The sequence below is a fragment of the Xyrauchen texanus genome, chromosome 25, assembly GCF_025860055.1.
Source record: "Xyrauchen texanus isolate HMW12.3.18 chromosome 25, RBS_HiC_50CHRs, whole genome shotgun sequence".
NCBI classification, from domain to species: Eukaryota; Metazoa; Chordata; class Actinopteri; order Cypriniformes; family Catostomidae; genus Xyrauchen; species Xyrauchen texanus.
In genome coordinates, this window is record NC_068300.1 from 1,658,324 (window position 1) to 1,682,802 (window position 24,479).

The window sequence follows — 24,479 nt, forward strand, 5'->3', positions numbered from 1 at the left end:
ATGATGAGCCTGCTCTCCGATGCTGTAATTGATAGCTCATCCTACTCGCAATCCCCGAACAAGACCGTGAACTCGCCCTCAGACGGGCCCGGGGTCTGATCCCAGAACTCGACCAGGGCACACAAGAGTGCTGGGGAATAGGAGGTCCATGGGGGGGGTTTCCCAGCAGAGAAGCACCCAATGAAATACAAATACTAATGATGGCAGTAATGTTTAAATCGTGCACATAAAAATGTTTAAAATCATGCACTTTTTAAACCCTCACGCTTTTATTTTGACATTCTAAACTCTGCAGGAAGTCCTGTATGTGTCTGTTTGTAGGCAAGTTAAAATTCTGGTAAAATGCACCTCCAGTGCCATTCTAAATAAATACATATTATAAGTGTACCGAACTATTGAGCATCTACATCTGAGATGCTGTTCTTGAGTTGCGCTCAAATATTGCGAACTGCTGTGAAGGCTAAAAATAGACACAAGAGTGTGTGTGTAAACAGAGCAGCACAATTCCATAACACGCTGGCACTGCGCATACTATATATTTATTTAAACACAACCTTTTGTGATTCACAGAGCTATCACACGTCTTCAAGTGGCTTTGAATAAAATGCATGAGTCATATAAATTGCTTTAATGGTTCTTTGTCATTTTTGTAGCTTGACATTAATGAACATGACTAACACAGTATCGGATTTGGATTGGGCTCGTCGGATTGATACCCAATCCGTCTTAAAGCTTCAGTATTGGAGCCGATACCGATCCAGGTATCAGATCGGTGCATCCCTAGTTGTGGGGGTGCTTTGCTGCAGGAGGGACTGTTGCACATCGCAAAATAATGGCATCATGAGGAAGGAAGATTATACGGATATATTGATGCAACATCTCAAGACATCAGTCAGGAAGTTAAAGCTCCGTCACAAATGGGTCTTCCAAATGGACAATGACCCCAAGCATACCTCCAAAATTATGGCAAAATGGCTCAAGCACAACAATGTCAAGGTACTGGAGTGGCCATCACAAAGCCCTGTCGTCAATCCGATAGAAACGTTTTGGGCAGAACTGAAAAGGTTTGTGCAAGGTAGCCTACAAACCTGACTCGGTTACATCAGTTCTGTCCATTTGACCCAAGTTAAACAATTTAAAGGAAATGCTACCAAATACTAACAAAATGTATGTAAACTTCTGACCAAGTCAGAATGTGATAGAAATAAAAGCTAAAATAAATGATTCTCTCTACTATTATTCAGACATTTCACATTCTTAAAATAAAGAAGTGATCCTCACTGACCTAATACAGGGAATGATTTTAATGATTAAATGTCAGGAATTGTGAGTTGAAATGTTTTTGGCCAAAGTGTATGTACATTTCTGACTTCAACTCTATGAATAACATTGTCTTAGATGATGGTCTAACCAGATTTTAAGTTAAAATAATGAACAAACACAATCTATTTTAACTAGTAACACACAAATTATTGTATTGTTCTTGTTCATATTGAATTCATCATTCAACTATTCAAAGTGTAGTTTGGAAAAAGCATGTAAACCCCAAGACTAATGACATCAACAAAAGCTAATCCGAGATAAATGGAGATAGTAATAATGAATTTTATTTATAGGTGCCTTTCACGACACTCAAGGTCACCTTACAAACAGAACACAAATATGCCATCCTTAAAAGAATCAACAATAACAACATTAAACAAACAATACTATGATATGCAATTATACATTGGAAGATACAAAGTATGAACTCACTGCATGCAAAGTTACAAAAAAGCCTGTTTAAAAAGGTGTTTTAATATGAGATTTAAAAGTATGATGACTCACTGTTATAAATGTCCAGAGGAACGGAATACCATAAGTAAGGGGCTGTATAACAGTGATCAGATCTGAGGGTACGAGTAGGTGTTCAGGTATGAAAAAAATCTGAGAGGTATGAGGTAGTAAGATTATTTAAAGCCTTGTATGTAAAAGCAAGATTTTTAAATCAATTCGGTGCTTAACCAGAAGCAAATGTTGAAGAACAGGTGAAACGTGTTAGAGGGGGTTCTAGAAATTATTCGTGCAGCTGAGTTCTGGTCCTGCTGAAGTTTATGAAGAAGTTTGGAAGGAAGACCAAAGAGGATAGCATTGCAGTAATCAAAATGTGATGTAACCAGTGCATGAATAAGAATGGTAGTACTGTTCAATGTGAGAGAGGGACGAAGACGATTAATATTACGTAAATGAAAGAATGCAGAGCGAGTTATGTTATTAACATGGGCTTCAAAGGATACGGTGCTATCAAGGACAACACCCAGACTCTTAGCCTGTGGTGAAGGAGAAGCAGTGGACTGATCGATAGTCACGGCCGAAAATCAGTTTTTGCCAAAAATAGATATGGTTCTTCCAAGGAGAATTTCGTTTTTCCACAATTTAATTTGAGAAAATTAGATGAGAACCAGTTTTTATTTCAGATAAACAGCTGGAGGAAGGAAAGAAGTGTGTTTGGAAGACAGGTAGAACTGGGTGTCATCGGCTTGGCAGTTAAAATTGACACCATGTTTCCAAAATATATGACAAAGGAGCAGCAAATAAGAAATAGAAGGGGGCCCAACACTGAGCCTTGTGGAACGCCAGTGATAACTTGTGATGATTTAGATCTAAAATGTTTGAGTTGTATGAACTGAGTGTGACCAGAAAGATACGATCGAAACCAAGACAGGGGGTGTCCGTAATTCCAACTGAGTCCAGACTGTCTAGGAGGATTTTATGTGAGATCGTATCAAAGGCCGCACTCAGATCAAGAAGAATGAGTATTGACAGCTGACCAGAATCCGCAGCCAACAGCAGATCATTAGTCATTTTGACAAGTGCAGTTTTCGTACTATGATGTGGAAGTAAACCCAATTGAAATTGTTCAAACTAATTATTAGCTGAAAGACAATCATGAATCTGAACTGCAACACTCCTTTCCAAACAAATTTATGAAATAAACCGTAAATCTGAAATAGGACAACAATTATCAACATTTGTAGGATCGGCCCCTGGTTTCTTGAGTATTGGGGTTATTGAAGCAGTTTTGAATGATATAGGAACCAAACCAGAGGACAGTGAAGAATGAACGATCTCAGTGATTAAAGAAGACAAAGAGGTAAACTTACTTTAACTAAATATGTTGGAAGAGGACCAAGCTGACAGGTCTGGATTTCCAAATAAAAGAGGATCTCTCATCAACAGTTGGAATTTTAAAGATAGAAAATGCAGAAAGAAGTAGTTTAAAGGAAACCGAGTCTGACGGGCCACAAAACATCATAATTTAAAAGGCTCCGGTGACTTTAGGATATTGTTTACAAGAAAAAAAAAAAAAAAAGATTTTACTTTAGAGACAGCATCTTTATAATGTTGCATATGATGAGCATAATATACTTTATGAACTGTAAGACAAGTTTTGGCATACAAACGCTCCAGCCGACGGCCTTTAGGTTTAAGCTGGCGGTATTCAGGAGTATATCAAGGAACAGAGTCAGTAAAAGAAACAGTCCGGGTTTTCAAAGGGGCAAAAACATCTAAGATTCAACCTCAGTCAGTGATTTAGTACTGTGGGTACTCTCCCATTTTGCTAACAGTGACTAGTGATAGACCGATTTTTGCAATTTTGCAATTATCGTCATTGGCCAATAACAGTGTTCACTTGACCGATAAACAGCAGCGTTAACTTTCTCTTGATTTTGTTTCACTTAAGACTTTTTGTGTACATGTTGTTGTTCAAATGTATTATGTATATTGGTTATTTATATCAGCCATTGGCCAACCTCCTCTACGGATTATTGGTATGGGCCACTGAAAAACAAATATTGGTCGATCACCAACTGTGACTTCTTGGGCAATACTCTTTTACATGTCTATATAGATTACTTGCTTTGTTTAAACTTTTCCCAAATGAATCGCAGTCGTACGTTTTTCTCCAGTATGGATACTCTCATGTCTTTTCAGATTACATGACTTAGTGAAACTCTTTCCACAGTGTGAGCACTTGTAAGGTTTCTCTCCAGTATGAATTCTCTCGTGTGTTTTCAGGTTTTGTGACAGAGTGAAACTCTTTTCACAGTGTGAGCACTTGTAAGGTTTCTCTCCAGTATGAATTCTCTCGTGCTTTTTCAGGTCTTGTGACAGAGTGAAACTCTTTCCACAGTGTGAGCACTTGTAAGGTTTCTCTCCAGTATGAATTCTCTCGTGTGTTTTCAGGTCTTGTAACTGAGTGAAACTCTTTCCACAGTGTGAGCACTTGTAAGGTTTCTCTCCAGTATGAATTCTCTCGTGCTTTTTCAGGTCTTGTGACAGAGTGAAACTCTTTCCACAGTGTGAGCACTTGTAAGGTTTCTCTCCAGTATGGATTCTCTCGTGTGTTTTCAGAGTACATGACAGAGTGAAACTCTTTCCACAGTGTGAGCACTTGTAAGGTTTCTCTCCAGTATGAATTCTCTCGTGCTTTTTCAGGTCTTGTGACAGAGTGAAACTCTTTCCACAGTGTGAGCACTTGTAAGGTTTCTCACCAGTATGGATTCTCTCGTGTGACTTCAGGTTTTGTAACTGAGTGAAACTCTTTCCACAGTGTGAGCACTTGTAAGGTTTCTCTCCAGTATGAATTCTCTCGTGTCTTTTCAGGTGAGGTGACTGAGTGAAACTCTTTCCACAGTGTGAGCACTTGTAAGGTTTCTCTCCAGTATGAATTCTCTCGTGTGTTTTCAGGTGATGTGACTCAGTGAAACTCTTTCCACAGTGTGAGCACTTGTGAGGTTTCTCTCCAGTATGAATTATTTGGTGCTGTTTCATGCTGCTGGCTGTAATAAATGTCTTTCCACATTCAAAGCACATATGAACTCCAGAAAAGGTATGAATTTTCTGGTGCTTTTTCAAATAGGACAGGTGTGCAAAACATTTCCCACAAAAAGAACACTTGTAAGGCTTCTCATTTGTGTGAGTTTTCAGGTGTTTTCTTAGGTCTGAATCCTCAACAAATGCTTTACAACAGTTATCATATTCAAATGGCTTTTCTCTGCTACAGTGATGTCGGACATGCTTTTTGAGAGAAACTGCATATGCAAAACATTTTCCACACTGATGGCACGTGTAAGGTTTCTCTCCTGTGTGAATTCTCATGTGTACATTAAGATTTTTTTTACATGCGAAATTATTTTCACACTGAGTGCAAGTAAGAGATTTCTTTGCTGCTCTTCTTTGAGGATTTTTTGGTGAGAAATTATTTTCAGTCTTTGAGCAACTCAAAGATGTTTCTCCAGTTGTGAAATCATGATGTTTCTTCTCTGCTTCATTCAGCTCTTGATGTTCCTCTTTCACGTCCATCAGCTCTACAATAAACAAAGTAAATTAACAAAAATCAGTTCGAGGGGGACAAATTTATTTATTTGTGCTGTGCAAGGTCCATAGATTCATACTAGGGGTGTCAATTAGCTAAAAATAAAATGTTTATATCAAAATTACATGACATGTCATTGCATCATGCCATTTACAAGATGAACGAACCATCAATGTATGAATTAACGGTGCAAACCCCTTATCAAATGATCAGGAAATTAGCAAGAATTGAACAAATAAAGTAACTTCGTATGAGATAGTTGTTCCCTTTTGATTTCTTTAAACGTTTAAACCTTGTAGATACACTTTTTACAGAAAGAAGAGTCAATGTTGTTCCACTCAATGTTATTTTTCTTTCTCGAAATAGTCTTGTATTCTGAGGTCTTGAATTCTGCTGACAGTTTTTGTTAGCTTTTTTCCCCAACTTTGAGATCTTCAGCAGGTGGTCATCCCTGCATGAAGAGGCTTCGGGCCTTCCGGATCCGTTCTTTCTGGCAACATCACCTGTTGTTTCAAAGCGCTGACCAATTCTCTTAATAGCTGATAGAGAAATCGGGATCTTCTCTGCCTTTTTGGTTTTGTAAACTTCAGAATAGCTACATTTGGCCTGACGGAGACCAGCTCCGTGGTTTCTGACAGCAACCCCGGCATGATATTTTGCATTTTTGTGCAGCAGACTTTCTTATGTGTGAATGGCTGTGGACAACATGGACCAATGGCAGTAAGGAGGTGTTCAGCAGCTGGTTAGAAATGTTCCTAAACTTTTGCCCAGGCGAGCTGTAATGAACCACCAAAACAAACTGATGAACCCCTTTTTGACCAGATTTTGCTCTAAATGCCAACACACCATTAGTTTGTTTTTTAGATTTTGTATGAAGTATATTGTGGCCATAAGTGTATTATCTGAAAAATAACTTTAAATTGTCTATCAACTGGTGAACCATCCTTTAAAAGATATCATGTTAAAAAGGACAAATTAAGACTTTAAGCAAAACACTAATCCAGAGTGACCGTTCCTGCAGAACTGTTTTGAATTTGGAAAAATAAAAAAAGATGTACCTTAAAAGACAACTGAGCACTTATAAACTGACAACACAAAATAGAGGGAAACTTTTTAGTATGAATTTCGAGTGATAAAATCATCTGCTAACAGATCCTGTCATGAATATGTAAAACAACATTACAAGGAGAAACATATCTGAAAGAATAAAATCATAATATTCATTACTCTGTTGTTCCTTTGCTGTGGTTTCTTCATAATATTCATCACTCTGGTGTTCCTCTACTTTGATTTCTCCTCTCATCTTCATCAGGTTCCTGCAGTCCAGCAGCTTCACTGAACACATCTTCACTGGTGTCTGCAGCATCTGCTGTTCTCCAGTGTGGATCACATTCATCTGTTCTCTCATGATGAACATCTGAACACAAAAACATCATCATTATAATGGACTGACATTCATCAAACTCAAGATTATTATATGATTGTACACAAGAACAAATCTGTTAAAATAAACAAATTTAAAAGTCACTTTTACGTGGTTACAGCGAGAATAAACATTGTCTGATATATTCTAGAAAATAAAAGTTGATCCTTTACAGGTTTGGAGTGTGTAATAATGGAGAGATCAGTCCAAGGAATTGGACAGGTTTGTGAGGAGAGCGCATGAGCATGGAACAGACCGAATTACAAATATCATAGGGTTGAGCCAAACAACAAGCCAACAAAACATTTCTGGGAGTACAGTGGGAAAAGTGCCCATTTATAAACAGCGCTGTAAAATATGAGTTTTACGTAAAGGGAAACCCCACTATTGAAGCGCAATTCCACTAGAGGTCAAGATAGAAAGGTAAGGAAACAAACACAGAAAGAACTCTGGAATATCTGGAAATAAAGCAAAGCAACAGATAATAAAATACTGAAATCTTCCCCAGTACCCATGTTTGTTATTCACAACAGTGTTGTGGGGAAATTACATTGCTGTGGAGAAAGCTCCTTACTGACTGAGCTGCATGTATACAGGAGTACGCTGCTTATACAGATCATGTATACTGGAACTGCTTTCTCGCAATAGCCCGCTTTCTGGAGTCCATGTAAACGTGGTCGCTGTGTGTGGACTTGAAGCCTTTTTGAAGAATCCAGTTAATGGTTCTCTGTCCATAAGACCAAGGATGGATTAAGAACTGAGAGGCCCATGGGCTGGTACACCCGAGGCCCCTTTGACATGACTAGATTCACATATGCAATACAGGATACTTGGCAGATTTGGTGGGATTTTTCAAATTGATGGAAGAAAAGTTTGAACCAATCCATTAAAGGCATTTGATATGGTAGAACGTGTTTATTTTTTAAGGTTTTGGAAATATACTGGTTCGGGAATACTTTTATTAGATGGATAGGAGCACCCAGCAGGGTTGCCCTCTATCCCCTTTATTGTTCGGTCTTGCCCTGGAACCATTAGCAGCCGTGATAAGAAGGGAAGTTGATTTTCCAGAGGTGGTTGCGGGAGGTATGACACATAAGCTTTTGTTTTAAGCACATTATATTGTATTATTCCTCTCCAAGCCCACTAGGTCTATGCCTTGCCTCCACAGAAATATTAATTCCTTTTCTCAAGATATATCCTTGCTCAGGATTTTAGGTTCTCAGGATAAATTTTTCTTTGTTCATTAAGAATGAATTGGTCTATATCCGAAGCTTTGGCTCTGACAGCATACTGCCCAGTATTGGCTTTTCAGCCAGGTGCCTTCCAGTGGCCTATACAGGGCATTAAGTATTTGGGCATCTTATTCCCAGCAAATTTGTGTGATTTAGTTAGTTATTTTCGATCCCTTAATAAAAGATTTGAGCGATGTGGGCTGGTGGACTTCATTACATTTATCTATGTTTGGAAAGGTTAATGTTATTAAAATTTATTGTATTTATAATACCTGCAACAATCTCCCCCTTAGATGTCCCCCTCTCTTATTTCAAGCAATATGATAGTATAGCAATGTCCTTCATTTGGAACGGTAAACGTTCCAGATCACATTTCAATAAGTTACATGGGCTGATTGACCAAGGGGTGCTAGGCCTACCCAAGAAAACCTGGTTATATACATCAGGAAGTGGGGTGGCTATCAGGCTGTAAAGGAATCAATGGAAAGGAGGAGGTGAGAACCGGCTTGATAATATAAATGATAGTTTAATGGTAAACTTAAAACAAAGACACAAACACATATGACGGACATATCCGCTAACGATCTCTCTCTCCCGCACGGCCCTCTGCAGTCAGCCTTTAAACCTCACGGAGGCATAATTAGCCTAATACGGGACCGGTGCGTAGGATCACGACCCGGCCCCGCCCTCCGCCGCATCGGAGAGGGACTAGTGTTATTTTTTTAATTTGTCTCTAAATATTTTCGGCTGTTTTATTGTCCATTTGTGTGTCTTTGTCAGTTGGCTTTTGACCACTGGAGTGCATGTTTGTGTCAGGTGTTGGTGTTATTAATGTTCGGGGGGAAAATATATGATTTCACGTGGTTTGATTTAGCATGTGATTTGTGGCATAGAGTCAAAAACAATTGTTAAGAACAAAAAGAAAGAAAGAAAAAAAAAGAATTACATATTGAAAACCCAAAGGCAACATTACAGTTAGTGATGTCCCGATCCGATACCTAGATCGGTATCGGCTTCGATACTGACGTTTTTAGACGGATCGGGTATCGGTCTGACGAGCCCGACCCAAATCCGATACTCTGTTAGTCATGTTCGTTACTGTCAAGCTTAAAAAATGACATAAAAGAACTGTTAAAACACCATTAAAGCGGTTCATATGACTCGTGCATTTTATTCAAAGCCACTTGAAGACACGCGATAGCTCTGTGAATTGCAATAGGCTGTGTTTAATAAGTAAACATATAAATGCACGCGCAGCTTCAGCCCGTTAGTGAATGGTGCTTCGGTTTACACACACACACACACACACACACACACGCGAGCGCGCGCGCGCAGCTATTTACAGCCTTCACACGTGCACAATATTTGAGCGCTACAAACGAACATCTCAGATGTAGATGCTCAGTAGTTCGGTTCACTTATAATATGGACTTAGAACGGCACTGGAGGTGCATTTAACCAGAATTTAAATAAGAAGCGAATTAAACTGTGAATAAAAAGGGTGAGGGTTCAAAAGTTAAAGCTGTCACGGAGAGACTCACGGAGGCAGAGATATGAACGCAGTAGCAGGGTTTATTGAGGATTGAAACAGTGATGTAATCATTTTGAGTAAATCCAGTTAAGCAGAGTGGCAAACAGCAGGTAAGTAATATCCAGACAGTGTATAGACACGATGAAAGAGATAACTTACAACAATTTTATGATACTTGCAGGCAATAATGAAAACACATGTTTGACATAGTATTTCTGAGACTCCAGAACTTTCTACTAACGATGAGAACAGGCACAGAGTGTGAAAGTGAGAGAGAGCGAGAGCGAGAGAGAGCGAGAGAGAGAGCGAGAGTATTTATGCGAGTCATTGATTAGCCACTAAGTGAGTATGCATGGTGCGTGTAATCAGAACTCAGGGAGTGCCAGTATCCAGTAGGCTATGCTAGTTAATAATAAAGCGTTTCTTAATATGCTATACATTTATATTGAAATAATGTGAAGTTAAAGGTTTGTGTTTCTTTACATATTAAAGAGTACACCCAATTATTTCCACACAATAATGTAAAGCTATTATAAACTGATTATTCCAAAAAACAACACTGGTATCGGATCGGGATCGATATCGGCCAATACTGAGATTTCCGTTATCGGAATCGGAAGTGGAAAAAGTGGTATCGGGACATCCCTAATTACAGTAAGTCCGTAAACGGGTTTAAACAGAAATTTGTCATGTACGACCATTAAAAGTTATCTTTCAATCACAAAGATGCAAACATATGAATAAATCACAATTCAATCAAGGAAGATATTTAGCAGATTTTGAAAATAGTCTTCGTTGGAAGAAATATTGCCAAAAATGCACATTGACTCTCTCCAAAACTATATATTTATGACATTGTCAAGTGCTAGAGTAATTTATGGGATTAGCAACGTTTTCTAGGAAGTAACCACAACGTTTCTGGAACATTAGCAAAAGTCCTTAAAGACAGAACCAGTGTTGGTATGTTCCTCTAAAAAAAAGTAATTAATTACTAACGGCTAATTACATCTTCTACAGTGTAATTAGATTACTGTTTTTATTATTCTATCTGAAAAGTAAATGCACAACTTATTACTAATTACTTTCTAAAACCCTGTACTTGCTGTACGTCGAATAAATCTAGATAGTGTTTACCTTTTCTTTAGAGATCAAATGAGGCGCATGCGCACACACCGAAATGTAGTCAGTTAACACGTGGTCACAACGTTACGACGAATGAAATAAAAAAAAAAAAAACACGAATAAAAGTATTTGAGTTTAACCACAGACAGACGAAAGTGTAAATAGACAACTGCTTCTTAAGTGTTTGTATATTAAACTAGTATCGTTATACCTGGCTATGTAAAAGTCCAACAAAGGCTCGTGAACAGTGCAAACGAAAGAACTTCACAAAGTGTCCCGCCTTTTTATAACAAACGTGCATCAATTTAGTTTTTAAAGGGAAAATACTTTTAACCCATCCGTCTGTGCTCGTTCTCCCCTAATATAGCACATTATCGCCTTCTTTCAACTCATTTACAGTCAGCCGCTGGATTTAAAGAGCTCATATGTCCGAAATTAATCATATAACTCGCACATTTCTGTTCATTTCTCCTAAAATAATGCGTCGATGATAAGCTTTTTGCACGGTCATTAAAACGACAAAGAGAGAAAAATGTACAACATGCACAGAAAATATATAGATCAAAATAAATATAAACCTCACAACACTTACCGAAATGAGTTCTTCTTGTGTTTTCTGGAGGTTTTCAAAACAACAACTTCCACCGACTGGACTGGAGTGTTGATGCGCTTGAGAACAAATATCTGATTTATCGGCGCTGTTCTTCTTCTTGTGTTGTTTAATGGCGGTTTACAAGCCAACATATGGTGTATTACCGCCACCAACTGGACTGGAGTGTTGATGCGCTTCTACATCTAATCTACATCTGATTTATCAGCCCTGTTGTCTCACTTTAAAAATGCATTATATACTTTAAACTATTTTACAACATTATACAGGAAATAAATATATCTAAGAATCTCTTTCATCCTCTACACAGTTTAGCAGAAAACACTCAACAGCACTTGTAAAACTACATTTAGGAGAATAGTTCACCCCAGAAGTAAACTTCTGTCATCATTTACTCACCCTCATGTTGTTCCAAACCTGAATTACTTCATCTCTTCTGTTGAACACAAAAGGCAAACTTTTATTTTTGTGACACATCTCCATAAAATTAGTTATACCATGGGTCTGTTGAATGCTTGATTCTGATTGGTTGACAGATAATGTGTGCAATTATTTTTCAAGTAAATGCATTTATTAAATAAATTGAGAAATATAGATTCAAACTATTTCACCTTACCAAACCTATTGAATTGTTCTCAGGACAGTTAAAAATACTAAGAGAAATGCTTAATTATCTTAGGAAAATAGGATTTTATAAAAATATATTTATATTTTTTTATTAAAAACTCTTATTTTATTTTTTTAAAAAAAATCGTATTTATGTTTCACACTCCAGTCCAGTTGGTGGCGGTAAAACACCACATGTTGGCTTGTTAACCGCCATTAAACAACACAAGAAGAAGAAGAAGAAGAAGAAGCAGAAGAACAGGGCTGATTAATCAGATATTTGTTCTCAAGCGCATCAACACTCCTGTCAAAGAGAGTGAGGAGAAATGGACTGTTGTTGTGAGGTTTGAAGAACCAGGAGTGAAGAGTTTGGATCCATTAAAATTGACGAAAATAATTAAGAATCAGGTTGGCGAGGTTAAATATGCTAGGATTTTAAAAGATGGCAATTTATTGATTGGGTGTAGCTCTGAAGAACAGACTGGAAAAGCTTTAAAACTACAAGTTGTTGGGAAAACAGTGGTGGTAAGGGTCGCGAAAGTGGGTGAACAAGGAAGTAAAGGAGTGATTTATGGGATTCCTTTAGTAACTGAGATGAAGGAGCTGGTTAAAAATTTAAAAGAAAAATGTGATTCTGTTCAGAGTGTGAAGCGTTTAACTAAGGGGGTAGAGAAAAAAGAAACCGAGTCAGTCTTGGTTCAGTTTAGCACAAAAGAGTTGCCTACAGAGTTATACTTTGGATATGTGAGATATAGGGTAAGAGAGTTCACTCATAAGTCAATAAGATGTTACAAGTGTCAGAAGTTTGGGCATGTAGCTAAGTTGTGCAAAGGGACTAAAAGGTGTGCTAAATGTGGTGGGGAGCATGACTATGGGGACTGTGGAGAGGGAGTAAGACCTAAATGCTGTAATTGTGGAGGGGAACACAGTGCGGCCTACTGGGGTTGTGAAGTAATGAGAAGGGAGACTGAGATTCAGTGTGTTAAAAGGAAAGAAAGAGTTCCTTATGGACAAGCAGTTAAAAGAATGGAGCAAACAAAGAGGGTTAATGAAGAAAATGTTAGACAGGAAATAGCAACAGGGAATGCATGGACACAGCGACAAGATCATGTCAGAGAGAAGGAAAAGGAGAAAAAGGAGTGGGGTGAAAAGAGGAACTTGGTTATCTTTATTGCAGGGGTAATTAATGCAACAGCTGAGGTTAAATCCAAAACTGAAAGGATTCAAATCATAGCAAAGGCAGCAATTCAGCATTTGGGCGTGCTAGCCTTAAAATGGGAAGAAATAAGGGAATGTCTTGCTGTACACTCCAGTCAGGAAGGAGGTAAAGGATGATATTATTTATTATGATCATTATCCAATGGAATGCAAGGAGTCTGTTGGCAAATGGTCAAGATTTTAAACAGTTTATAGATAGTAGAAGTGTAAAACCTGATGTAATGTGTATTCAGGAAACATGGTTAAAACCTAGATTTGATTTTGTTTTATCTAATTATATCGGCATCAGACGAGACAGAGAGCAAGGAAGTGGTGGTGGGTGTGCTACCTTTGTAAGGAAGGGGATACCCTATAGGGTGTTGGATATAGGGAAGGAGCAAGAATACGTGGTAGTGGAAGTATGGACAGATAAAAAGAAAATAGTAATAATAAATTATTATAACCCCTGTAAACAGTTAGAGTTAAATAAACTAGAGGAAATAGAAGGCCAGGATAGAGATAATGTTGTGTGGTGTGGAGATTTTAATGCCCACAATACACTGTGGGGAGGAGAAAAGACAGACAACAATGGACAGGTGATTGAGGAGGTGATGAATGATAGGAACTTAGTGTGTCTGAATGATGGTAGAAGAACTAGGATTGATATTAGAACTGGTAAAGAGTCAGTATTAGACCTCACAATCTTGTCTAGTAGAATGGCTTCAAAGTGTAAGTGGGAAGTGCATGGAGAAAGCACTATTGGAAGTTGACCACTACCCAATTATATGTAAAGTGAACGTTGATGTAAGGTTGAGCACAGAAGATAGTCATGGAAGGTGGATTTTCAAAAAGGCAGACTGGAAGAGATTTATGAAAATAAGTGAATTATATATTAGTTCAGTCCAAGAAACAAATGATGTTGAAAGAAATGAAATTGAGTTGCGACAGAGTATTTATATGGCTGCAATGGCTACAATACCAAAAAGTTCAGGAAAACTAGTAAAAAAGCGGTTCCATGGTGGAGTGTTGAATGTGAAAAGGTAGTTAGGGAAAGGAACCGAGCTTTTAGAAAATTAAAAAGAACTCATAACTTTCAACATTTGATTGAATACAAGAAAGCACAGGCAGTAGTGAGAAGCAGTATAAGGCAAAGGAAAAGAACATACTGGAGGGATTATTGTAGCTCAATTGGAAGTACTATTAATATAAATGATGTATGGGGAATGATTAAGAAAATGGAAGGTAACAGAAGAGAGTGGAATTATCCGATCCTTTCAGATGGAGAGCAGTTGGCTATATCAAGCCTAGAGAAAGCAGAAATGATGGTGAACACACTGAGTAAGGTACATAGCTCCAGTAATCTTTCAGAAGAAGAAAGGAGGGCTAGGGAAGAAACAAGGAGTCAATATGTTGAGGTTATTCAAAAGAAAGAAAAATTAGAGGATAAATATAATGTTCCTCTCACACTGAGAGAATTAAGAAATGCATTGTATAAGTGTAAGAATTCAGCTCCTGGTAAAGATGAAATTTGTTATATTATGTTAAGACATTTAAGTGATAAGGGAATGAATAAGGTTTTAAATGTATTTAATAAAGTCTGGGAGGAAGGAAAGATTCCTGTAGGATGGAAGGAGGCAGTTATTGTCCCAATAAGAAAACCGGGAAAGATGCTAGTAATCCAGCAAATTATAGGCCAATAGCTTTAACTTCTCATTTAGGTAAGTTAATGGAAAGGGTGGTGAATGGAAGGCTAATGCACTTTATTGAAGAAAGGGGGTTGATGGCTAGTCATCAGAATGGCTTTAGAAAGGGGAGAAGTACTATTGATTCACTCATATGCCTTGAGGATGAAATAAGAAAAGCACAGATAAATAAAGAGACTGTTGTGGCAGTATTATTAGATGTAGAAAAAGCATATGACATGCTATGGGTAGAGGGTCTTTTAATCAAGATGCACATGTTGGGAATTAGGGGAAATATGTTTAACTGGGTAATGGACTTTTTAAATAATAGAAGTATTCAGGTGAAAATAGGGTCAGAAATATCTAGAAGCTGCTTTGTAGAAAATGGTACACCTCAAGGTAGTGTTATTAGTCCATTGCTGTTTAATATAATGATTAATGATGTTTTTTCTAATGTTCAGCCGGGAATTGGAAAGTCATTATTTGCAGACGATGGTAGCCTATGGAAAAGGGGAAAAATGTAAAGTATACACTGAAGAAGGTGCAGGAAGCTCTAACCCTAGTGGAGGATTGGGGAAGGAAATGGGGGTTTAGATTCTCTATTGAGAAGACAAAGGCTATGTTTTTTACTAGGAGGAGAATAGATGAAAGTATAAAATTGAAGTTATATGGTAGGAATTTGGAAAGAGTGAAAAGTTTTAAATTTCTTGGTGTGTTTTTTGACACAAGACTTACATGGAGGGAGCATGTTTCAAAAGTAGTAGACAAATGTAAAAGGGTAATGAATTTAATGAGATGTCTTGCTGGAACAGAATGGGGAGCAGATGTTGCTTCTTTGAAGCAAATTTATGTATATTTAATTAGAGTAAGAACTGAATATGGGTGTTTGGTTTATGGATCTGCAGCCAAGTCAATCTTAGCTGGATTAGATATAGTTCAAGCTAAGGCACTAAGAATATGTACAGGAGCTGTGCGATCTTCCCCAGTGTGTTCCTTGCAGGTAGAAACAGGAGAAATGCCACTCTGTTTGAGAAGACAGCAGCTTCAGGCTAACTATTGGGTTAACTTGATGGGTCAAAAGTGTGATCACCCAGTTAAAGCGATAATTCAGGTAAGCTGGGAGAGAGAGATGGCAAGTCCTCAAAGTTTTGGATGGACAGGGGAGGCATTGGCCCAGGAAATGTCTATAGATGATAAGAACTTTTGTCCAGGAGTACTGTGGCCATCAGTTCCTGTATGGCAATTGGAGGTTCCAAAGATTGATTTAGAGATACTTAGGATTAAGTCAGAGAATCCTGAATCAGATTTGGTGCATGAATTTCACTGTCATATAATAGAGAGATATCAGGAGCACATATTAATTTTTACTGATGGTTCAAAAGATCAGGAAACAGGTGCTACAGGAGCAGCTTTTGTTGTTCAGAAGTGGAATACCCAAGTTTGTAAGAGAACCTCAAATTTCCTAAGTGTGTTTTCAGTGGAATTATATGCAATCCTGATGGCAGTGCAATGGACTGAGCAGATTCAGAACCATAAAGTGTTGATATGTAGTGACTCTGTGTCAGCTATTAATAGTATGGGGAAAGGGACCTCAAAGAGTCGACAAGACCTTGTATATGATATTCTTCTGGCAATTAGAGATGTGAAAAGGAGAGAAGTAGAAATATCATTTGTATGGGTCCAAGCTCATGTAGGTATTGCAACAAATGAAAAGGTTGATAAGTTGGCCAAGGAAGCTGCTCAAAAGGAAACAATAGATATAAACTTAAATCTGTCCAAAGCGGAGGGTAAAAGTATTAAAGGAACAATTTAAAAGTATAAAAGGAACAATTTTGAAATGGCAACAGTTCTGGGAGCAAGAAAATAAAGGGAGGCACCTATTCTCTATTTCTAGTAGGGTAACTGATTCAGTTAAGGTTTGTAAAGGTGTTATGAAGGTAAGTGAAGACCCAAAAGCGATGTATAAAAACAGAGTCTTTAATGAAGCTCAGAAAATAACGTCAACACAAAGTCTTCTCCTTGAGAGGAATACAAACAAAAGCAGCCCGCAGAGAGGGTGATAACAAAATGGCAAAACAAATGCTTCCTTCGAGCTGTAGTTAGTCCACGGGTAGCTGAAGAGTACCACTCTCTCGTGGCGTCAGGTAACTGGGCACAGAGATAGGGAATGGCCTTTACCGGTGAACAGTTTAGTGACGGCGGTTGCCAACAGGACAGGACTCTGGACAGAGACACACAAGGCTGTAGTTGCTTCTAGAGATAGTAACACAGAGTGAGAATCCGACAGAGAATGTAGTGAGAGCGATGAGAGAAATAGAGAGCTAATCAGAGGAAACAGGGAACAGGTGGATTAATGAGGAACTCAGGGAAGATGAGAAACAGCTGGGAGCGGAGGAAAGGAGAGGGAAAGTAACAGAACGACCAACAGAGGGAGACAGAGTAGAGGGAAAGAACAGAAGTGAGACATAACATGACAGTACCCCTCCCTCAACGAGCGCCTCCTGGCGCTTCCAAGGAGGAGACCTGGCGGCGACGGAGGAAATCATCGATAAGCGAACGGTCCAACACGTCCCGAGAGGGAACCCAACTTCTCTCCTCGGGTCCGTACCCCTCCCAATCAACCAGAAACTGATGACCACGACCCCGAGCGCGCATGTCAAGAATCTTCCCTATAGATAGGAGCACCTTCAACACGAACGGGAAGAGAGGGGGGACGAGTGGAAGCGCGAATAGCGGGCTTAAAACAGGAGACGTGAAAAACTGGGTGGACGCGGCGCAGATAGCGGGGGAGAAGAAGTCGCACCGCGGCGGGGCTAATAACCTGCGAGATGCGGAACGGACCGATGAAGCGCGGAGTTAACTTACGCGAGACAGATTTAAGGGGAAGGTTAAGGGTGGAAAGCCATACCCTCTGGCCGCGACAATATCTGGGGCTCTTAGTTCTACGCTTGTTAGCCGCCCTCACAGTCTGTTCCCTATAACGGCAGAGAGCTGATCTAACACCCCTCCAGGTGCGATCGCAACGTTGGACAAAAGCTTGAGCGGACGGGACGCTGGAGTCGGCGATTTGCGATGAGAACAGCGGAGGTTGGTACCCGAGGCTGCTCTGAAAAGGAGACAGTAGCCGGTAGCAGACGACGGAAGCGAGTTATGGGCCTATTCAGCCCAGGGAAGGTGTTCGGACCAGGATGCGGGGTTATGGAAAGATAGGCTGCGCAAGATGCGGCCGACAGTCTGATTGGCCCGTTCGGCTTGACCGTTAGATTGAGGGTGGAAGCCGGACGAGAGACTGACGGAAGACCCAATTAAGCGACAAAACTCCTTCCAAAACTGGGACGTAAATTGCGGACCTCTATCCGAAACAATATCAGAGGGGAGGCCATGAATCTTGAAAATATTCTCGATGACTATTTGCGCCGTCTCTCTGGCAGAAGGGAGCTTAGTGAGGGGAATAAAATGGGCCGCTTGGAAAATCGATCGACGACAGTGAGAATGACAGTATTGCCCGCCGACGCAGGGAGTCCGGTAATGAAATCTAAGGTGATGTGTGACCACGGTCGGGAGGGGATGGGAAGTGGTCTGAGAAGTCCGGCCGGAGGGGAGTTCCCGGATTTAGTCTGCGCGCAGACGGAACAAGCCGCCACGAAACGACGCGTCGCGTTCCCGAGTGGGCCACCAAAAACGCTGGCGAATGGAAGCGAGCGTGCCCCGAACGCCGGGGTGACCAGCCAATCTGGCCGAGTGAGCCCACTGAAGAACGGCCAGGCGGGTGGGGGCGGGAACGAAGAGGAGGTGTCTAGGACAGGTGCGCGGCGAGGGAGTGAGAGCGAGCGCTCGTTTAACCTGCCTCTCTATTCCCCAGACAGTTGGGAGAATCCCCATGGGGTCCGTGGAGACTTCGGGGGAATAGAGACGTGACAGGGCATCGGGCTTAGTGTTCTTGGAACCAGGGCAGTAGGAAATAACGAAATCGAACCGGGCGAAAAACAGAGCCCAACGAGCCTGGCGCGCATTGAGTCGTTTGGCGGAGCGAATGTATTCCAGGTTCCGGTGGTCAGTCCAGACGACAAAAGGAACGGTCGCCCCCTCCAACCACTGTCGCCACTCGCCTAGAGCTAGGCGGATGGCGAGCAGCTCGCGGTTACCCACGTCATAGTTACGTTCAGGCGGCGACAAGCGATGCGAAAAGTATGCGCACGGATGGACCTTGTTGTCCGAGGGAGAGCGTTGGGAGAGGATGGCACCCACGCCCACCTCTGACGCGTCAACCTCGACCACGAACTGTTTGGACAAATCAGGCATAACAAGGATGGGCGCAGACGTGAAGCGGGTCTTGAGGAGATCAAAGGCCCCCTGGGCGGAACCGGACCATTTGAAGCATGACTTGACAGACGTAAGGGCAGTCAGGGGGGCAGCCACTTGACTGAAATTACAAATGAATCGTCGATAAAAGTTTGCGAAACCGAGAAAGCGCTGCAGCTCGACGCGCGACTTAGGAACGGGCCAGTCTAAAACGGCTTGGACCTTAGCAGAATCCATCTTAATGCCCTCTGCAGAAATGACAGAGCCGAGGAAATTAACGGAGGCGGCATGAAAGGTGCATTTCTCAGCTTTAACGTAAAGACGGTTCTCTAAAAGGCGCTGGAGGACGCGACGCACATGCTGGACATGAATCTGGAGAGACGGAGAGAAAATCAGGATGTCGTCGAGATAAACGAAAACAAAGATGTTTAGCATGTCTCTCAGGACGTCATTAATTAGTGCCTGAAAAACGGCAGGGGCGTTAACGAGGCCGAACGGGAGAACCCGATATTCAAAATGCCCTAACAGAGTGTTAAACGCAGTCTTCCACTCGTCCCCTCCCTAATGCGCACAAGATGGTAAGCGTTACGCAGATCCAATTTGGTGAAAAATTTGGCTCCATGCAGGATCTCGAAAGCTGATGACATAAGAGGGAGCGGGTAACGATTCTTAACTGTTATGTCATTCAAGCCTCGATAATCAATGCAGGGACGTAAGGAACCGTCCTTCTTCTGCACAAAAAAAAACCCTGCCCCGGCGGGAGAAGAGGAGGGGACAATAGTACCGGCCTCGAGAGCTACGGATAGATAATCCTCGAGAGCTTGGCGTTCGGGAGCCGACAGCGAGTAAAGTCTACCCCGGGGGGGGGTGGTACCTGGACGAAGTTCGATACTACAATCATAAGAACGATGGGGGGGAGGGAAGTGGCCCGGGAACGACAGAACACCGTTCGCAGATCGTGATATTCCTCAGGTACTCTCGACAAATCACCAGGCTCCTCCTGAAAAACAGAGACAGAGGATACAGGGGGAACAGCAGACATTAAACATTTAACATGACAAGAGACATTCCACGAAAGGACAGTATTCTTAGCCCAATTAATAGAGGGATTATGTTGAACTAACCAGGGATGGCCTAAAACAATAGGGGCGAAAGGGGACTGAAAAAAAAAAAAAATGGTCTCGCTGTGATTACCGGAGACAGTGAGGGTAAGGGGTACTGTCTCACGCTGAATCTTAGGAAGGGAACTGCCGTCCAGGGCAAACGGGGCTGTGGGCTGACATAAGTCCATGAGAGGGATACCATGTTCCCGAGCCCAGGTGTCGCCCATGAAGCAGCCCTCCGCCAGAGTCAACCAACGCCCTGCAGGTGGCAGCAGAGCCCGCCCAGCGGAGATGGACAGGAAGAGTGGTGCAAGACCTCGAAGGAGAGGCCAGAGTAGTAGCGCCACCAGTAGCTGTTCTCTTACTGGCGAGCACTGGCCCTTTACCGGGCAGGAGGTCACGGCGTGCGGCAGAACCGCAGTAGAGGCAGAGACGGTGGGTGATCCTCCACTCCTTCTCCTTAGCCGAAATGTGAATGCCCCCAGTTGCATGGGCTCAGGAACCAAGGTGGTGGAGGAGGGTGGTAGTGCAGTGGAGAGGGGTGCAAATGAAAATGTAGCCTCCTGGTCGCGAAGCTCAGCGACGGCGATCGAAACGCTCTCTAGGCGAATGGCGAGCTCGATCACAGCATCCATGCGGGAGGGTACCTCTCGAAAGAATCTCCTCCTTTACTTCCGTGCAGAGACCATCCAAAAACGCCGAGCAGCGCCGCTCGCTCCAGTCACAGGAGGCTGCAGAGTACGGAACTCAATGGAGTAGTCGGTAATGGACCGCTTACCCTGACACAAAGACGACAGGACCCGGGATGCCTCCTCCCCAAAAACAGAGCGGTCAAAAACCCATATCATCTCCTCCCTGAAATCCTGATAGCAGTTAGTACATACAGCTTTCGCCTCCCAGATGGTAGTTCCCCACTCTCGAGCCCGTCCAGAATGGAGAGATATTACATAGGCGATGCGGGCTCTGCTCTGGGAATAAGTATTGGGCTGGAGAGAAAAAACTACATCACACTGGGTGAGAAACGCGCGGCACTCTGTGGGCTCACCAGCATAGCACGGCGGGTTATTGATCTGGGTTCAGGAGGCACAGGAGTCTTGGAGGCGACCGATGAATCAAGGCGAAGAAGGTGTACCTGACCTGTGAGGTGGGTGACTCGAGCAGCCAGGGTCTCGACGGCATGTTGCGCAGCAGATAGCTCCATCTCGTGTCTGCCCAGCATCACGCCCTGGAACCTGACGGCAGTCCGTAAAGGATCCGGAGTCGCTGGGTCCATCTTGGTCGGATTCTTCTGTTATGAAGGTAAGTGAGGACCCAAAAGCGATGTATAAAAACAGAGTCTTTAATGAAGCTCAGAAAATAACGTCAACACAAAGTCTTCTCCTTGAGAGGAATACAAACAAAAGCAGCCCGCAGAGAGGGCGATAACAAAATGGCAAAACAAATGCTTCCTTCGAGCTGTAGTTAGTCCACGGGTAGCTGAAGAGTACCACTCTCTCGTGGCGTCAGGTAACTGGGCACAGAGATAGGGAATGGCCTTTACTGGTGAACAGTTTAGTGACGGCGGATGCCAACAGGACAGGACTCTGGACAGAGACGCACAGGGCTGTAGTTGCTTCTAGAGATAGTAACACAGAGTGAGAATCCGACAGAGAATGTAGTGAGAGTGATGAGAGAAATAGAGAGCTAATCAGAGGAAAGAGGGAACAGGTGGATTAATGAGGAACTCAGGGAAGATGAGAAACAGCTGGGAGCGGAGGAAAGGAGAGGGAAAGTAACATAGAACGACCAACAGAGGGAGACAGAGTAGAGGGAAAGAACAGAAGTGAGACATAACATGACAAAAGGAGGAGAGGTTAGACGTAAGGAAGAGGTTATTATTTCTAGAATGAGGACTGGGCATACGTTTCTGAACAGCACTTTATTTATTTTAGGAAAACACCAGAGTGGCTTATGTTCATGTCAAGAACCTGAGACAGTGAATCATGTTTTGTTTTTTTGTAGAAAATATGACCACCAAAGACAATATCTGCTCAGAGAAATGCGAGTAATTGGCTTGGAAGAAGTATCTCTAAAAAATATTTTAGAAGTAGGGTCAAGCACAAGGGGAAAACTGTGTCTTTTTAAATTTCTAAAAGATACTGGATCGTATAATAGGATATAGTGCACTTAGGTGCTAATACCATAGATGGCAGCAATGCAACTTATTGGATGCCGGCTGCCGTAAAACCCCAAGAAGAAGAAGAAGAAGAAGAAGAAGAAGAAGAAGAAGAACACTCCAGTCCAGTTGGTGGCGGAAATACACCAGAAGTTGTTTTGCAAACCTCCAGAAAACACCAGAAGAACTCATTTCGGTAAGTGTTCAACATCATTTGTGAGATTTATATTGATTTTTGATTGATATTTTTCTCTCTTAGGCGTTTTAATCTCTGTAAAATAATCTTTTGTATCTCATCATGACACTTTGTTTTGTGACTGATGCTTAAAAATAATCAGTTTCAGGAGAAACACAGAAATCTGAGAATATTATGATTAATTTCTGATCGATGAGCTCTTTAAATCAGCGGCTGATTGTAAATTAGTTCAGTGTTCGGTGAGAGTGGGGCACAAAAAACGATCTTCTGCTTTCCTCGAGTTTGTTTAAATGCATATTTGGGATTACTGGTAATATTCAAGAGGTAAACAAATCAACTAAAACACTCAAGAACAGGTTTATTTACACTTTCTGTCTGTCTGTGGCTCAATTCAAGTTTATATTTTAGTCCAGTTTGATTAATTAATGGAGAAGTTCTGTCCAGTGTTAATTAATTACTGTAATTTACTTTTACATAAAAAAAAATTAAGTAAAGGGATTACTCTCAATTCTTCGGTAATTTAATTACAGTTACTTCTAATTGCATTAAATACTGTATAGACTATAGAACAATTCTATATGAAACAATAGTGAATTTAAAATCTAAATTTCACGTCTAATGTTAAAATGTATGTTTTCTGAGTTAACAGTGCCCCTTTAATTGCCCCAATGTGCATTTTTTGCAAAATTTCTTCCAATAAAGGACAATTCACCAAATCTGCTAAATATTTTACTTGATTAAGTTGTGATGTATTCATATTTTTCCGTGTTTGTGATTGAAAGATGATGTTAAATGGTGACACATGACAAATTTCTGTTTTGATTTACACCCTTTTACAGATTTACTGTATATTTTAATTCATATTGTACTGGTGCCTTTACTAATAAAGATCTGAGATCTGGGAAACCTAAAATGTTGAACCATGTTTTCAAAAGATCTCAGCCCTCCACTCTCATATAGGTCACCAATTAAACACTCTGGACATTTTTTTCTTTACAGCGTGCAAATGCGAGATAACAGGGTGTAACTTAACTTCTCCAGTTAGTTTAGTAGAAAGGCTTTACATTTACATTTACATTTATGCATTTGGCAGATGCTTTTATCCAAAGCGACTTACAGTGTACTTATTACAGGGACAATTCCCCCGGAGCAACCTGGAGTTAAGTGTCTTACTCAAGGACACAATGGTGGTGGCTAATTGACATTTTTACCACGAACACAGAGATTTAAAAAAATGACGATTGTGTGGGAGGAAAAAAGAGAAAAAGAAATGGTTCACTAGAGATTAAAGAGCAGCACTAGGCTTCATATTCGAGAGCCATCACTGTCCCAACATCATCAAGGACCGAAACCTACGTAGAACTAAAATATTTCAGGAGAACAGGCTTTTAGATTTGAGGTCATCTATATGCTAGTGCACTCCTAAAAAATGTACCTTTAGCAAAAATACACATTTAAAATGTACTACGTGATCGAAATGTTGATATCGATGACATCATCTTGTACTAAGGGGCGTTTACAAATTATAAGGAATGGGTAAAAATATAGATTTTCCAATGAATCACGATCTTCATTTGAACAAATAAGATAATTGATCTTTTATTATATTTTAGTACATTATACTTTCATGTTTATTTGCTAATTTGAGTTAACTTCACTTGTAAATATCAGTGAATTTGTAAGAACCATGTACATCACATTTGTAAGTAAGTTACTTAGCAAATTGTTGTTAATGTCTGTCTCATCAACTAAAGGCTAATGTACCACTCAAACTTCCTGTTTAAATAAGAAATGTCAAAAAACTAGAAAATAAAACCGTGCTCATCAAGTCATTTTATGGTGTTGTTAAAATCAACATACTCAAAATTTACCCCATTAAAGAAGGAGAAGAAAAAGCAGGATGGGACGTGATTTTATCCATTGAGAATTCATTGAATCCTGAAAAGTCTGTGTTGTATACA

General features: G+C 40.8%; 2 protein-coding genes across 7 annotated transcripts in view; one reads left to right on the forward strand and one right to left on the reverse strand.

Moving 5' to 3' along the window:
* The window catches only part of LOC127618626 (zinc finger protein 383-like), a 101,918-nt gene that overhangs the window by 71,854 nt on the left and 5,585 nt on the right, over nt 1-24,479 (forward strand). The window contains exon 1 of one of the 3 annotated variants that reach the window (XM_052091196.1): nt 22,409-22,518. The exons of the other annotated variants lie outside the window; for them this stretch is intronic. The gene's annotated coding sequence lies outside the window, so the exon portion shown is untranslated. Of the gene's footprint in view, nt 1-22,408; nt 22,519-24,479 lie in introns of those variants that run through there. 3 annotated transcript variants of the gene reach the window in all.
* Nucleotides 1,611-24,479, reverse strand: part of LOC127618586 (zinc finger protein OZF-like) — a 178,767-nt gene continuing 155,898 nt past the window's right edge. For 2 of the 4 annotated variants that reach the window (XM_052091140.1, XM_052091139.1), the window contains exons 2-3: nt 6,587-6,776; nt 1,611-5,351 (exon numbers count right to left, since the gene is read on the reverse strand). In XM_052091140.1, the coding sequence (XP_051947100.1) occupies nt 3,907-5,351; nt 6,587-6,776 (1,635 nt within the window). In that variant the 3' untranslated portion in view covers nt 1,611-3,906. Of the gene's footprint in view, nt 5,352-6,586; nt 6,777-11,259; nt 11,366-24,479 lie in introns of those variants that run through there. The other 2 variants (XM_052091138.1, XM_052091137.1) reach the window with 2 other exon arrangements.